General features: G+C 42.8%; 1 protein-coding gene across 3 annotated transcripts in view; it reads left to right on the top strand.

Moving 5' to 3' along the window:
* Positions 1 to 174: 174 nt before the first annotated feature.
* The window catches only part of gosr1 (golgi SNAP receptor complex member 1), a gene marked incomplete at its 5' end in the record, with an annotated part of 49,314 nt that continues 35,356 nt past the window's right edge, over positions 175 to 14,132 (top strand). Inside the window, 5 exons of one of the 3 annotated variants that reach the window (XM_084065049.1) lie at positions 175 to 202; positions 2,093 to 2,204; positions 7,979 to 8,066; positions 8,748 to 8,855; positions 9,390 to 9,481. In XM_084065049.1, the coding sequence (XP_083921175.1) occupies positions 175 to 202; positions 2,093 to 2,204; positions 7,979 to 8,066; positions 8,748 to 8,855; positions 9,390 to 9,481 (428 nt within the window). The other 2 variants (XM_084065050.1, XM_084065051.1) reach the window with 2 other exon arrangements.

Below are 14,132 nucleotides of genomic sequence, written 5' to 3'. Positions count from 1 at the left end.
CAAAAAGTAAAGAATAAAAGATGGGAACAATAGTAAAAAAAATAATTTAAAAAAATAACTAGATAACTAGACATTGCAATACCTCCCACCGCCACGAAGTGGCACCATTCGGCAATTTGTTTTCTCCTGACAGAGTGACACGCCGGAAGCTGGTGACGTCATTGGACAACAAAGATGGCAGGGAGCAGCAACTACTGGGAAGGTGAGGTGTCTTTACTAAGTCCATGACTAACGACAGCGCAGTGGAACCTGGTAATAATGGCTCTACTAAGTCCATAACTAACGACAGCACAGTGGAAGCTGGCAATAATGTCTCTACTAAGCCCATAACTAACCACAGCACAGTGGAAGCTGGTGATAATGGAAGGTGAGGTGTCTTTACTGACAGTCCATAACTAACGGCAGCACCGTGGAAGCTGGTAATAATGACAGCAGAGCTGTTGTTTAAGGTAAAACCTTTCATCAGTGCCAGGACTAATAAAGGGCGACGAACTTGAGTGACTCAAACCACAGTTGTCACCGACCGTATTATTATCATTCGCTAGCAACAAGCTAACGCAACGATTCAGAAGAGCAAGCCAACGCTACTATAACTACTGGCCAGCTGAGTTTAGTACTGCTTATTGTGTCAATAGCAGATTTACAAGCTCATGATGCCTTGTGAGCTCGACTCCGTCGTTCGACGAGTTCTAAATCATGCTGTTGTTTGCAATCAGCGTTTGTTTGACCAGTGAACAGCAGTGGTGTAAAAGTAGCCATAAGTACATTTACTCAAGTACTGTATTTCAGTACGATTCTGTATCTTTTACTTTATTGTCTGAAGTATTTCCAATTTTCAGTACTTTTACTTCTACTCCACTGCATCTCAGAGGCAAATATTGTACTTTGACTCCACTATAATTATTTGAGAACTTAAGTTACTAGTTACTTTGTAGATTTAGATTATTATTACAAAACATACATAACCACTCCAGCCCTATATACTGTATATTCAGCCCTATATACATATGGCCATTTGAAAATAGCAGATCTACAAGCTCACTGTGGGGTTCTATTTTCAAAAGATTTTTATACACATGAAAACTTGTGAAATGGGACATTCTGCATAATGAGTACTTTCTACTTTTGGTACTTTAAATAGATTTTGATACCAATACTTTTGTACCTTTACTCATGTACATTTTTAATTCCGGACTTTTACTTGTAACAGTATTTCTACATTGATACTTTACTTAAATAAAAAAAACTTTGAGTACTTTTTCCATCACTGGTGAACACTCCTACAGTAGGAAAGTGTTTACCTGTATATCTATTATCAACACACATTGCTAATAAGACATATATTAAAACTAGTTATGGTAAGCTGACAGGTGGTATTGACAAGCACTGTAATCACCTGGAACAGTTTGTCAGCTCTGACGATGAAAAAACAGTGAATTTAAAAAAGCCATTGATTTGCTTCTGAAAGTGTTAGAAGAGTAAGTCCCACGAGCTGTGAGTTAAGATTATGCTGCACATCGACCAGGCTGAACTATCTGACTGAGTTAACACATCCTAGTGTTGCAACCACTTAAACAAAGTTGTGAACAATCAGAATCAAGACTACACTTCTTAGTCCCATTAACCTTTATACCCATTATACTGTACTAGACCATACCCGGTCGGCGCAGCACATCCGTGGGGGGATATGCGCACATGATCTGGCAACCTGGGAGGCAGTTCGTCCCATAGCTGGGCAGGCCCGTAACCATGGCGACAGTGTTTGACACAAAAACGCTAATAAGAAGCTGAGATTTGATGAAATTGAAAAACGGGCTTCACAGTTAAGTTCAGATGGTAATGGTCAATGGCTGTGTGCAAAATCAGAGCAATTGGTCCAGCCAGTGAGGAGAACCGGGTAGCTTCACCTCCACTACAAACGCACAGAGGTTACTAGAATTATAGTAGGATATATCAAATATTTCTATCTATCGAAAAAGAGCTCACCAAGTACAGTGCAAGTCAGGTCCGTTTGTCCAAGTACAGAGGTTCTCATTGTTTAAGCCCCAATAAAATGGCATTGATAAAAGTTGCTTGTGTGTGTTTGTTCCAGATCTGCGGAAGCAGGCCAGGCAGTTGGAGAACGAGTTGGACCTGAAGTTGGTCTCTTTCAGTAAACTCTGCACCAGCTACAGCAGCTCCAGGGATGGACGTCGAGCAGAAACGTAAGGCCTGCTGCCTGGTTTAAACCACACTGCGTATATTATTGGATTACAGTTTGATCTAGTCGTGTGTCCTGGAAAACAATTTCCTAAATTAACGCGAGGCTTTAGGAATTGATTTGAGTGATATAATAAAAGGAAAGGTGGTGGAATGGAAGCAGCTTTGTTTTTCTAGGGTCCGTGTCTCTCTCACACACACACACACACACACACACACACACACACACACACACACACACACACACACACACATATAGATTATGTCTTGATTTAACATGTACTGTATCATGGACACTGCCGTAACCCCCTCAGACAGGGCTGAACCGGCACTATGACACCTGGGGTCTATTTCACGAAAGCGGAATTAAATTATCCTGGTTTAAAAGGCAAATCCAGGTTTGACAAGCCTACGCTGTTCAGCCTGGTTTATTCAGTTCCACGAACGCCAAGCCTGGCTGAGAAGGAGTGACTTTGTCAAGCCAGGATTGTTAAACCAGGCTGAATGTGAGTTCACCTATTCCTATAAAAGACCATGAAAGTCGATAGCAGAATCCTTGAACTTGACCAATCATGGAGCCCAAAACCAGAGCGGCGTTCTTCTCTGTGGCTGAACAGCAGCACTGCAGCAGCTCATGGAATCATACAAGGAATTAAAATGTATAATAAGCGAGAAAGGAAACACGGCCGCAATAAATATAGATCTAGGGAGAAAGTGAATTAGCAAATTAAATGCAACAGTTGTCCAAAAATATGCAACTCATTTATATACAAGTCCATCCTACTATAATTCTAGTAAGCTGACGGTGGGTGGGTGGGTGGATGGGGTCTTGGGTCTCCGATCAAACTGCGCATGCGTCGTTGTGTGCCAGGTTTCGCGAGAGAAACAAGCAGCGAGGTCTATGAAAACGAGGCCAAACCAAACGAACCCTATAACACCAACATTGGCCCTAAAGCGCTTACAATCGGCGGACATGGCAACACCGACGCCGACGCTACACCATAGACCCCGCCCACTCTCTACTGCGATGCTGCGATCCCCCACACACGATGCACATTAGCTCCATAAAGAACGGTTCTATGTCGTTCTCTTCCAGGATCGGGCGAACGTCCGCCAAGGCTCCGCTGTTTACCCTTTTGTATACATCGTATCCCAAAACTAATGGTAGATTCTAAACCGCACGGATGTTTAAGGTTTTGGTCGGCTGCATAATATTTTAGGTCGCCAGCGAAACTACCCGTTTAAATCGCTTATTTAGTCAGCCTGTGGCCATGTTTCCCATTGGAGCCAAACCGGGAGACACCGGCTACACGAGGCGCGCGGATACGTGCATCCCCCATACGCAGACTTTTAAAATAGGACTGGATCTAAAAGTGAGCGTGTGTGCGTCAAAAACTCTGCTGTGTTTCGTGTGTGTGTGTGTGTGTGTGTGTGTGTGTGTTTGCTTGCGACGACGGGGGGGGAGTAGCATCGTGCCTCCGTGGTGTGTGTGTGTGGCTGGGGGCTGGGGGGGAGATGATCGCCCGTGTGTGTTCGCGACAGGCCACGGGCCGCATGGATGTACCGTTGTGTGTGTGTGTGTGTGTGTGTGTGTGTGTGTGTGTGTGTGTGTGTGTGTGTGTGTGTGTGTGTGTGTGTGTGTGTGTGTGTGTGTGTGTGTGTGTGTGTGTGTGTGTGTGCGCCATTCTCCGTGCTGTGTGTGTGGGTGGGGGGGAGATGAATCTGATCGCACCACAATTGCAACTTGGGTCCGCGGCCGTGTATGCGTGGACACGCACGTGCGCATGCACGCTAGGGAGCCACGTGTCACAATGTACTTTATACACACACGCGCGACGCCCGTGTGTGTGTTCGCGACGGGAGGATGTACCGTGGTGTGTGTGTGTGTGTCTGTGTTTGTGCGCGCTCCCGACGGGGGACGGCTCCGCCTGTTATATGCGCGGGTGTTTGTGTTCTTTGCCTCCACGACGGGATGTGCGTGTGTGTGTACACACGAATACACCATTGGTTCTCAAAGTGGGGTCCAGAGTTCCAGGGGGTCCCCAGCTAAATGATAGATTAGCCACCAAATGGACCCTTATGGGTCTGTCACTCTGAGAGTGTACAAATGGAACCAAATGGACTCTAAGGGGTCCATTTGGTTCCATTTGTACACTCTCAGAGTTAAATAAACATAGACTTTACTATATAAATTGGGGTCCAAGACATAGAAATGCCATTACATGGGGGTCCATAGCCCTAATGCATGTCAAACTGGGGGTCCTTGAAATTAAAATGGTTAAGATTCACTGCTAGAGCCGTAAAAAAAGACGTCTCTTATGGGGGTCCCTGGCATATCTATCAAATGGGGGTCCGCGGGCTAACAAGTGTCAATTTGGGGGTCCTTGACATAAAAACGTTGGAGAACCACTGCACTACACAGTACACACTCACTTTCGATCCCTGATAAACTGTCTGTTCTCGGCCATTCTCCGCGCTGATATATATATATATATATATATACGCCCGTGGGGAGGGGTGACGCAACGCGACCCACGGGGGGGAGGAGGACGGGAAGCCACGACGGGGAGGAGGGGGGGAAGCCATGACGGGGAGGGGGGGGGGAGCCACGACGGGACGCGCCCGGGGGAGAAACCGCGCGACAGGACGTGCATTAACCCCAACTTTGCAACTACTTTCACCTGCGCCTTTCACCGGGTATGGTCTAGTAAATATATAATTCAGTTAGGCTTAAACATGAGGAGTTTATGTGAATATTGGAATTATAATTATAAACACTTAGAATCATTTTCTCGAAGATCTACAAATTAAAAGCTTCCCTTTTGGCGGCCGGGGGTCCCCGGTCCACGGGGGTCAACGGGGGTCCAGGGGTACACGTGGGCCGGGGGTACACGGGGGGTCAACGGGGGTCCATGGGGGTCTGGGGGACCATGGGGGGCGGGGACCCCCGTGGACCCCCGGCCGCCACGGGGACCCCCATGGACCCCCGGCCGCCACGGGGACCCCGTGGACCCCCGGCCGCCATAAGGCATTTTTTTTTCCGAGCTTGTAGATTTTCGCATAAGAATTGTGTGTGTGGAAAAGTGTGGAAAAACTCATTGGTTTACGATTGGAGTCATTGGACTAACAGCTATTTCACAAAAACCTGAAGAACAAGGCACTGGATTAATAAAGCTTGGCTGTTAGCCTGGTCCGGACCAGGCTAACTTCACAGCTAAATTGCCATGGTAACTAAGGCAGGATTGCTTCAATTTTCTTTCGTGAAACTGGATCATGGATAAACATATCCAGGTTTACTGGCTAAATTAATCTGCCGAGCTAACTCAGCTTTCGTGAAACCGATTCCTGGATAATTTAAGCCAGGATATCTGATTAAACCCGGTTTATGCCTAATCCAGGTTTTGTGAAATAGACCCCTGGTTGTGTGTGTGTGTTTGTTTTGGGATTCATGCACAGACACAAAGACCTAAATATATTACTGTATATATATGTACTATGTATTCCTGAAAGTAATATTCACTTCTGTGGAAAAATAAACTAATAACATCCATAACAACTCATACTCAATTTCATCCAATCAGGAGACAAGAAACAACAACATTTTATCAGCTTCAATTTGATAGTTTTCCAGTTTTGTCTGTCCATTTTGTTTGATTCATCCCTTCCAAATTCACTTGTTTATCCTACTGTGTTTATCCTGTATGAGTTCTTTCTCCTGATTTGATGAAATTGGTATTCCGACTTGAAGATGTATTATCTCACTAAAGAGATTGAGAGCGAATTGACACAGATCCGGACCCGGGTCCACTTGCCAGATGTTGCGTTTAGTGTGAACAGTGCGTACCGTACCTGGGAACGAAACAGGGATCTATTCCCCGGTGCGAATTCCTCATCTCCTACAATTCCAATTGCTTGTCAGTGTGGGGGGTCCCCAGTTAAAATATGATTCTTTTGGGGGGTCACGGCCTGAAAGGGTTGAGAACCACTGGTCTGGAGTACGATTCATGTGTACTCGGGTATGGTATGCATCAGGTGTGAAACCCATCCGTACCAAAAGACAGAAGTTTAGTTGACTGCTATTTATATTACCATATATTATATATCATATCATTTATTTTACCTGGGTTACACCTTCTGATAGTTCTACTTGAATGTTGACATCTAACTATATAAATGGCGAGCAACTTCCGTGCCCTCGGTGTCCACACCCCACAGCTCTGTTATCGACTAAACACAACACCGTCAGACCACATGTCGCCAACACTGTCGCCACGGCGGGCGGCCTGAATTTACGTTTCGCGTAGGGCACCTGGCATGCCTCACTACACCGTTCCCACCTCGCAACATAATTAATTCTACTCACCAAATGTCGGACACAACGGAAGTGGAAGCAGCTTCCTACCGCTTACCGTGCGTACCACCGAGGCCAACACAACACGACGGCCCGCCATTGAAAATCCCCAAAACAACAAGAGCACGTTGCTCTGCTCTGCTCCACACACCAGGCTAGGTTCATGACACCAAAGGATTAGCCAGTGATGTCATCATTACTGGTCAACACACCAGGCTAGGTTCATGACAGCAAAGGATTCGACAGTGATGTCATCATTATGCAACCCAGAAGTACACATCGCCGGCATTGGGATGCCAGGTTGGGATGCCACGCCAGAAACAAGCAAGAACCTGCATGATTTTTTTTTTTTTTTTTTTTTTTTTTACCCTTTGGAGATTTTCATCCGACGACCCCCTGGAACATAAAAAATATTATTTCTTCCCAATTTTTTTCTCAATTTTTTTACTTTTACATTACAACTTTTTTTTTTTTTTTTTTTTTTTTTTTTCAAATGTTCATCCCATATATACACGCGCCCACGCTGGGCCCCGTGCGCGGCTAGGGGTTTCGGGCGGCCGTAGGCCGCCCGGACCTCTAGTGAAATGATAATCCTGCTAGTGTTTCAGTAACACGGGTGTGAAACAAATACACCATGTCGTGACAGTGAGCTCGGCGCTGGTTGAAAAGATATGCCAGAGGCTGGTTATAAGATACCAAGGACACATAAATGTTGTCACTGTTGTGCGACATAATTGTTCAGTTTGAACGTTGGCTGCGCAGCGATGTAACACAAACAGTCAGCGCACACTGCTTTGGTTTTGTATTGGCTCTCTGTTAATCTTATAATTCAAGACAATGACGTAAGGATGGAACACAGTCAAACTTTATTTTTCTGTCTAACTCTGTCAAGTTATTCTTCTTCTGTCACATGACATTCTCTATCTCCCAAAGTCCCACAGTCCACACAGCGTGGACAAAAAAGTTGAAGCCAGCTTTTGTAGCTTGTCACGCAGCGATATATGTTGGCCATCAGTTTATAGCTTCATGTCGCTGGCTTCCATTGAAAATGACCTGTCTTTCTTGTCTATGACTTAATTGTCTCTTTGTCGCTGCTAGTGTGACTGCAGCATAACGATAATTGAAGCTACAGTACAATATCCAGAACATTTCATGTTTGTTTGCATATTTGTTGTTTCTGACATTGTTGCAACTTTGCAAAAGATGGTATGACATTAATATTCTTATGTCGCCGTACATTTCAATTATGGTCTCAAACAGGAATTTTATAACTCACAGTTTTAAAACATTTAAAAAAAATCTTGAAAGTGTGAGAACTTCTGATTTAGAAGGCATTTGTAGAATCTGTCTCAGGTGTTAATGGGTTAAATCTGCCATCACCATCTTAACTTTCTCGTCTTCACTCTTACATTATTTTCTCTCCTCCAGGTCAGACACTACCCCCTTGCTCAACAACTCAACCCAGGACAGGATGTTTGACACCATGTCAGTAGAGATTGAACAGCTGTTGGCCAAAGTAAGACTATTGCTTTATAGTATTTTGAAAACAGCCCACAAAAAGCAGTTACCAAGCATATTCCATATTGAAACTTATCATACTTACTTCAACGTGACAGTGAAATTAAGGTGTGTGTGTGTGTGTGTGTGTGTGTGTGTGTGTGTGTGTGTGTGTTTATCCTTTATGTGTTATCTGTGTGTGTTAAAAGTATCCTTGAATTTAGGCTGGGCATACTGTATATAGCATGCTTCAATATGATAGACATTCTAATGAACAAAGTGAAAAATCCAATGCCAATAAATGTTCCCATGAAAAAGTTCCTACACATAAACCTGTGTCATGTAAAAGTCTGATTTCATAGAGGTACGGCATGGTGTTGAAATGCAGTTAAATTACAGCAGTTAAAAGTGAACTTGACAACATCGAGACATATGAAATAAAAGCATTTGGTATAGCCTATAGTAAAGCTTTTAAGTCACACTGGCCAGCTCTACTTGAGATGTCTGGAGTGTGTCTACAAGTAGGATCATGTGTGTGTGTGAGTGTGTTTTAAATCATATGGCTATGCCATTGTTCTGTCTTGTCGTGCATGAGATGTTGTTGTGTCTAAGCTTCTGTACGTATGGGTCTGTGTTTCTTATCTGCAGGCCTCCCACCTGGCTTTAAATTGTTTTGAACATTGCCCCCTCTCTTCCACAGCTCACTGCAGTAAACGACAAGATGGCAGAGTATACCAGCACCCCTGGCGCGGCATCTCTCAACGCAGCTCTCATGCATACACTCCAGAGACACAGAGACATCTTACAGGTCTGTCGCATTTCCTTTCATCTCCCCTTTCCTTTCTTTCACTCCCTGCACCCAGGATTCCCTGTTACAAGTTGAAGTCTAAAGTTGATCCCTGTCAAATTTAAACAATTTACAATTTAGGCATTTAGCAGATGCTCCTATCCAGAGTGACTTGCTATAATCACATACATAGAATGCATATACTGTAGTATACTGACAGTGTAGTGCCTCAAGAAACGAGGATACCAAGTAAACCATGAACCTAGCATCTAAACAGTATGCTAAATAACAATCTAAAACATTGAAACTATAGGATACTATAGGTAAACAATGAACATAGCATATGTCTAAATAACAGCCTATCTAAATGACATTCTTTACATTTGTGGTCAAGAAACACAAACTGAGAACGAATGACCAAGACATGTCTGCATAGTAGCCATATGTTGGTCAGTTGCTAAAATCAATCAAGAGAGAAGTTGGCTAGAAGGGGTACAAGGAGAGTGAATATTGTAAATGTCTAAAAATAAAATCCCTCATTTTTACCCTGCCTAGGACTATACTCACGAATTCCACAAAACCAAAGGCAACTTCTTGGCCATCCGAGAAAGGGAAGACCTACTAGGATCTGTCAGAAAAGACATTGAGTGAGTACCTGTGCATGCATGTACGTGCAACCTATTACTTCAGTCCTTACCACAAAGAAAGAAACGGGGTACTTATAAACATTTAGGGTGGATTTGGTGAAACTGATGGCTGTCAATGAATATTCCAAATTCGAACATAATTGTAAAAATGAACAGATGTTTGAATGGGGGAAAAACTGTCTGTTCTCGTGTTTGGTAATGATAGCAGAAGGTACTTGGCCGCAGAGAGTGATTTGCACTCCAAGCTACAGTATCTAAAACGCCTCTTTGGAAATGCTTCCCATTTTGGTCAGTAACTTGACATCATGGTTTTGTTATCATTTCCCGTTTCATGTAAAGGAAAGGATAATTGTTGAACTTGTTTATTATAGCACAGCTCACTTGGAATAACATACAGATGATGAATTATTCACTTGATCTTGCTCCGATCAAGTGCGTTTTCAGCACCAACCACAGCACATAGAGAGAAAGTTACTGACAATTGTGGCCTGTCAAGAGCAATGAAAAAGTGTGTCAAGTGCATGTGAAGGTGGTATCTTTGCACGAGCGTGCCTGAAGTTTCAAGCTAATCACTGAAAAGATGACATTGCCAAGCGTTAGCCGTTTCTGTACTTTGAGGGCACAGTAATTCCAGCTACTTTTCATTTTATTTATTTCCTAGAAGAATAATTGAACCGTGACCCCTTCCTCCTGGCACTGCTCCTAGAAATGATGCTGGCCATTAAAATGGAGAAGATTCATGGCCTCTTTGACCCCGTGCTAGAAAGATGGTTCTGTCCTCACATTGACTCGGCTATGAGTGAGGGTATTGAAATGAGTTTGGGATTTCCATGGACCATGACTCTTGTCTGTTTTTAATGGCTTATTGATTCTTAAGACACAGCCGTGTGCGTAAGGAAGACCACTGCAGGCTCCCTATTGATTCTCCACGACCAACCACCCTTCTTGTATGCAGATAGCCTGCCACTGGCTCAAGCCGTCACCCATGGTCTATGGTCCTACCAAGGTCCTACCCTACGTCAATAAGTCCTCCAGTGAACCTCATAGTGGAAGATGTAATAGATGATGCTTCCTCTGTAGATTGGGGCATGGTATTGTAAAGTCATGTTCACACACCGTGGCATGAATGTGTTGATCTAGGTAAAGTAGCCCTTAACTCTTTTCACTGCCAGACTTATTTCTGGCTTCATGCACCCACTGCCAGCGATTTTTCCGATTTTCTTACCTTTTGAAGTAGTCACAGAATATTTATCTCCAGTATGATCGATCCCCTGATGGTTGCTAATCGCCTTTGAAAATGGCATGTCTCTGCCAAAAATACATAGTAAAAAATAAAGTACACAGGAGCCGAGATACAGCCTTTTTAGGTAATAAGTTAACCAAGAAGTGAATGGAGCAGCAAATCTTCGGATCACGATATCTTGGGTTCTGAAAGTTTTTCTAAAAAAAAACAAAAAAACTCTCTGGCAGTGAGAGAGTTCAGATGGGAGGATTCTGGGTGTAGTCGGCTGCAGTTATGAAAAAAAAGCACCTAACCCAAAAAAAATTGCAACAAAACGTTTTTCAACTGTTTTTTGTAGTATTAGGTGTCCTTAATAACATACTAAAAGTTTACCAAAGTTTGACCACTGGAAAGGTGTTATTTTCAAGATGGCGTCCATGACATAATTAAAATAGCCTAACTCCATTATTTATCCTAAACAAATATTATTTGTGTCTAACCCTATGTTTTTGGGGACTAGACATCCATTGGATTTGTCCAAATGGCAGAGAAACAATTAGATCATCGTGAAATCCAATATTTTGTGTGTGACTATTAAAAACCTCTGAAATTGTCACCCGTTTCAAGTTTAACTAAACTAATTATGTAGTAAATTTTACTGGAACAAGGCTTAATATCCTCAAGACAGCTAAACCCAACAAAACTAACTAACGTAACGTACCACAACAGTTCCAGAAAGACCCAGAGCCAAAGCGCAGAAAGTCTGGCCGGTCCAACAATGAAGATCAGGCGCAGGCATTCATGAAGGTTTGCGCTTACCTTGAGAATAATGATGAGGAACAGTTGACACTTATACATTTACAGGATAAAATGAAGGAATTTCTGACAAATACAGATTCCGAGCCATTTGTAAAGACCTACCTCAAGACAAAACTAAGAGAAAAATATGGGGACAGTGTACATTTCCAGTGTACCATCCAGTGTACGTCATATGCAGACTTTACCATATACCGTTATGGTAAAGCAACTGTAGTTTTTGATGGTTATAGTGAAGGTCCTTCCATCAAAGACAATACACATCAGCGACGCGGGCAACATGCCCACCCCATCATTAGCTTAGATGCAAAAACTGAGTTTGTGGGAAGAAAGGATGACTTCCTATCCAGATCTTCAAACAAACAAGGACTTATTAATCTTGTGACTGAGGAACTGCAGAAGAAGGGCTGCACGGTTATCAATGCATCAGGGGATGCAGACGTGGACATTGTCAAGGCTGCAATCAAGGCATCACACCATCAGCCCACGACCTTGATAGGGGAAGATACAGACTTACTCGTTCTACTCCTCTACTATGCTAAGATGGACAATAGAGGCCTCTATTTTCGTTCGGACAAGGCCAAAGTTCCTAAAGTGTATGACATCAGCAAGATGAAAAAAGTCCTGGGTAGTGACTTGTGTTCTCAGTTGCTGTTTATTCATGCCTTCACAGGATGTGATACAACGTCACGCATTTTTAGTGTTGGCAAAAAATCTGCTTTCCAGAAACTTGCGAATGGTGAATCGACCATCCAGACGTGTGCGAATGGGTTTGCACTCCCAAATCAAGCAAAAACTGTCATAGAGGACCTTGGGAGCAAGGCGATGGCAGTCATGTTTGGTGGCAAGCGCTACAATCTTCTTATCAAGAAAATTGCGTCTGCGAAGGCATTTGTTACCCCAGAACATCTCCCTCCTACAGAGTCCTCAACCAAATATCATTGCCAAAGAGTTTATTACCAGCTTATGGTATGGACTGAAATGGAGAGTGACATGAATCCCATGGATTGGGGATGGAAATTGGAGGACGATCGGTTTGTGCCAGTTATGACAAATAAAGCTGCTGCCCCGGAAAGCCTCCTACAGATGGTCCACTGTAATTGCAAAACTGCTTGCCGAACACAACGGTGTAGTTGTAGAAGATACGGACTGCCTTGCATGCCTGCTTGTGGATCATGTCAAGTAGAAAATTGTGAGAATCCGCATAATCAACCTTTATGGGAGGAAGAGTGTGAAGTCTAATTGTTAATCTGGTGCAAAAAAAAGTAAAACAAAAAAAAAATAAAAAAAACAAAAAAAAAGAAAAGCAAAAAAAAAAGAAAAAGGGGTTAGCGGTACTGAGCCTTCATGTGGCAGCCCTGTTTAGACTAATTTCACAGTACCACACAGTAATAATGCATTTATTCCTCATTGGTATCAAAATAAATCGCCAGAAAGCTTCAACAGAATGTGAATTATAAGTTAAATAAATCACCGATTCTGGGCATTATGTGGAAAAAGGAGAAATGTCCAATTGCATTATAAACGTTTCTTCACTTCTATGTATGTACTCCATAAATATGCGTATAATCAGTTGTTTTAATACAAAATTATACTTTAATCACTTCACTATAATTTATATGTGCTCATTTTAATTCTAGATCATCAAAACACGGGGTTAGATACCAACATTACTTATAGGATGAATAATGAAGGAATAATGGTATCTTAAGGATCTGGTGGCGGCCATTTTGAAAATCGGACCTTTCTAGTGGTCCGATTTTGGTAAACTTTTGATATGTTACTAAGTACACCTGATACTACAATAAACCATTGAAAAACCTTTTGTTGCAATTTTTTTTGGGTCAAACCATAACTGCGGCCGCCTAGTGGCACAGAGGTAATACACTTGTTCACCACCGCAGAGGTGGAAGTGGTGTCTACTAGTTTGCCGAGCACCTGTTCAGTGGGCAGGGGAACTGGGGAAGAAAATACCTCTGTGTGCATTCCACATGCCCGGTGAAACTCCAGGTGAAAAGAAGTGGCTGGCGACTTGTACAGTATATGCGTATATGAGGAGGTGTGTGGTTGTCTATACCCTGCCCAAGCCATCAGTGGAGGTTAGCAGCACTCTAAAGCTTTGATGTAACTTGCTGTTACTAGTATTCATTATATAATGGCTTGTGTAAAACAAAGGGATTAATAGGGTAAAAAACATTTATTATATACAGTAGCTTAAAAGGTTTAGCAGCAAGACCTGCAGTACCTATTCTAATACATATATATAGTTACTGTATCTCTACAATACTAGTTAATCTGTATATAAAGAACATCCAATCAGTCAGGTAGGCAAAACTTTTTTTTATTGCACCCCAACAGATGAATGGAGGCAAAATCTACTGTTTGGCTGAGTTTGTACAGCGAACTACAGTTATGCACTGGTATGAGGACTGTTGCACTTGTGCAGTATTGTTTTGAGGGTATACTGTATAATATTGAACCAAGCACTGCATGTACTATTGTAGCGCCGCCAGTCTTAGAAAACGGCAATAATTCATATTGTCAAGGAGCCACCACTGACTCTACTAATAGGCCCACCGATGGTGAGTCTAATGCATAACAATAAGCCAGTGT

Source organism: Gymnoscopelus microlampas, assembly GCF_963454915.1.
Source record: "Gymnoscopelus microlampas genome assembly, chromosome: 8".
In the NCBI taxonomy this organism is placed as follows: Eukaryota; Metazoa; Chordata; class Actinopteri; order Myctophiformes; family Myctophidae; genus Gymnoscopelus; species Gymnoscopelus microlampas.
The sequence above is the reverse complement of the archived record's forward strand: the minus strand, read 5'-3'. Positions and strand labels throughout refer to the sequence as shown.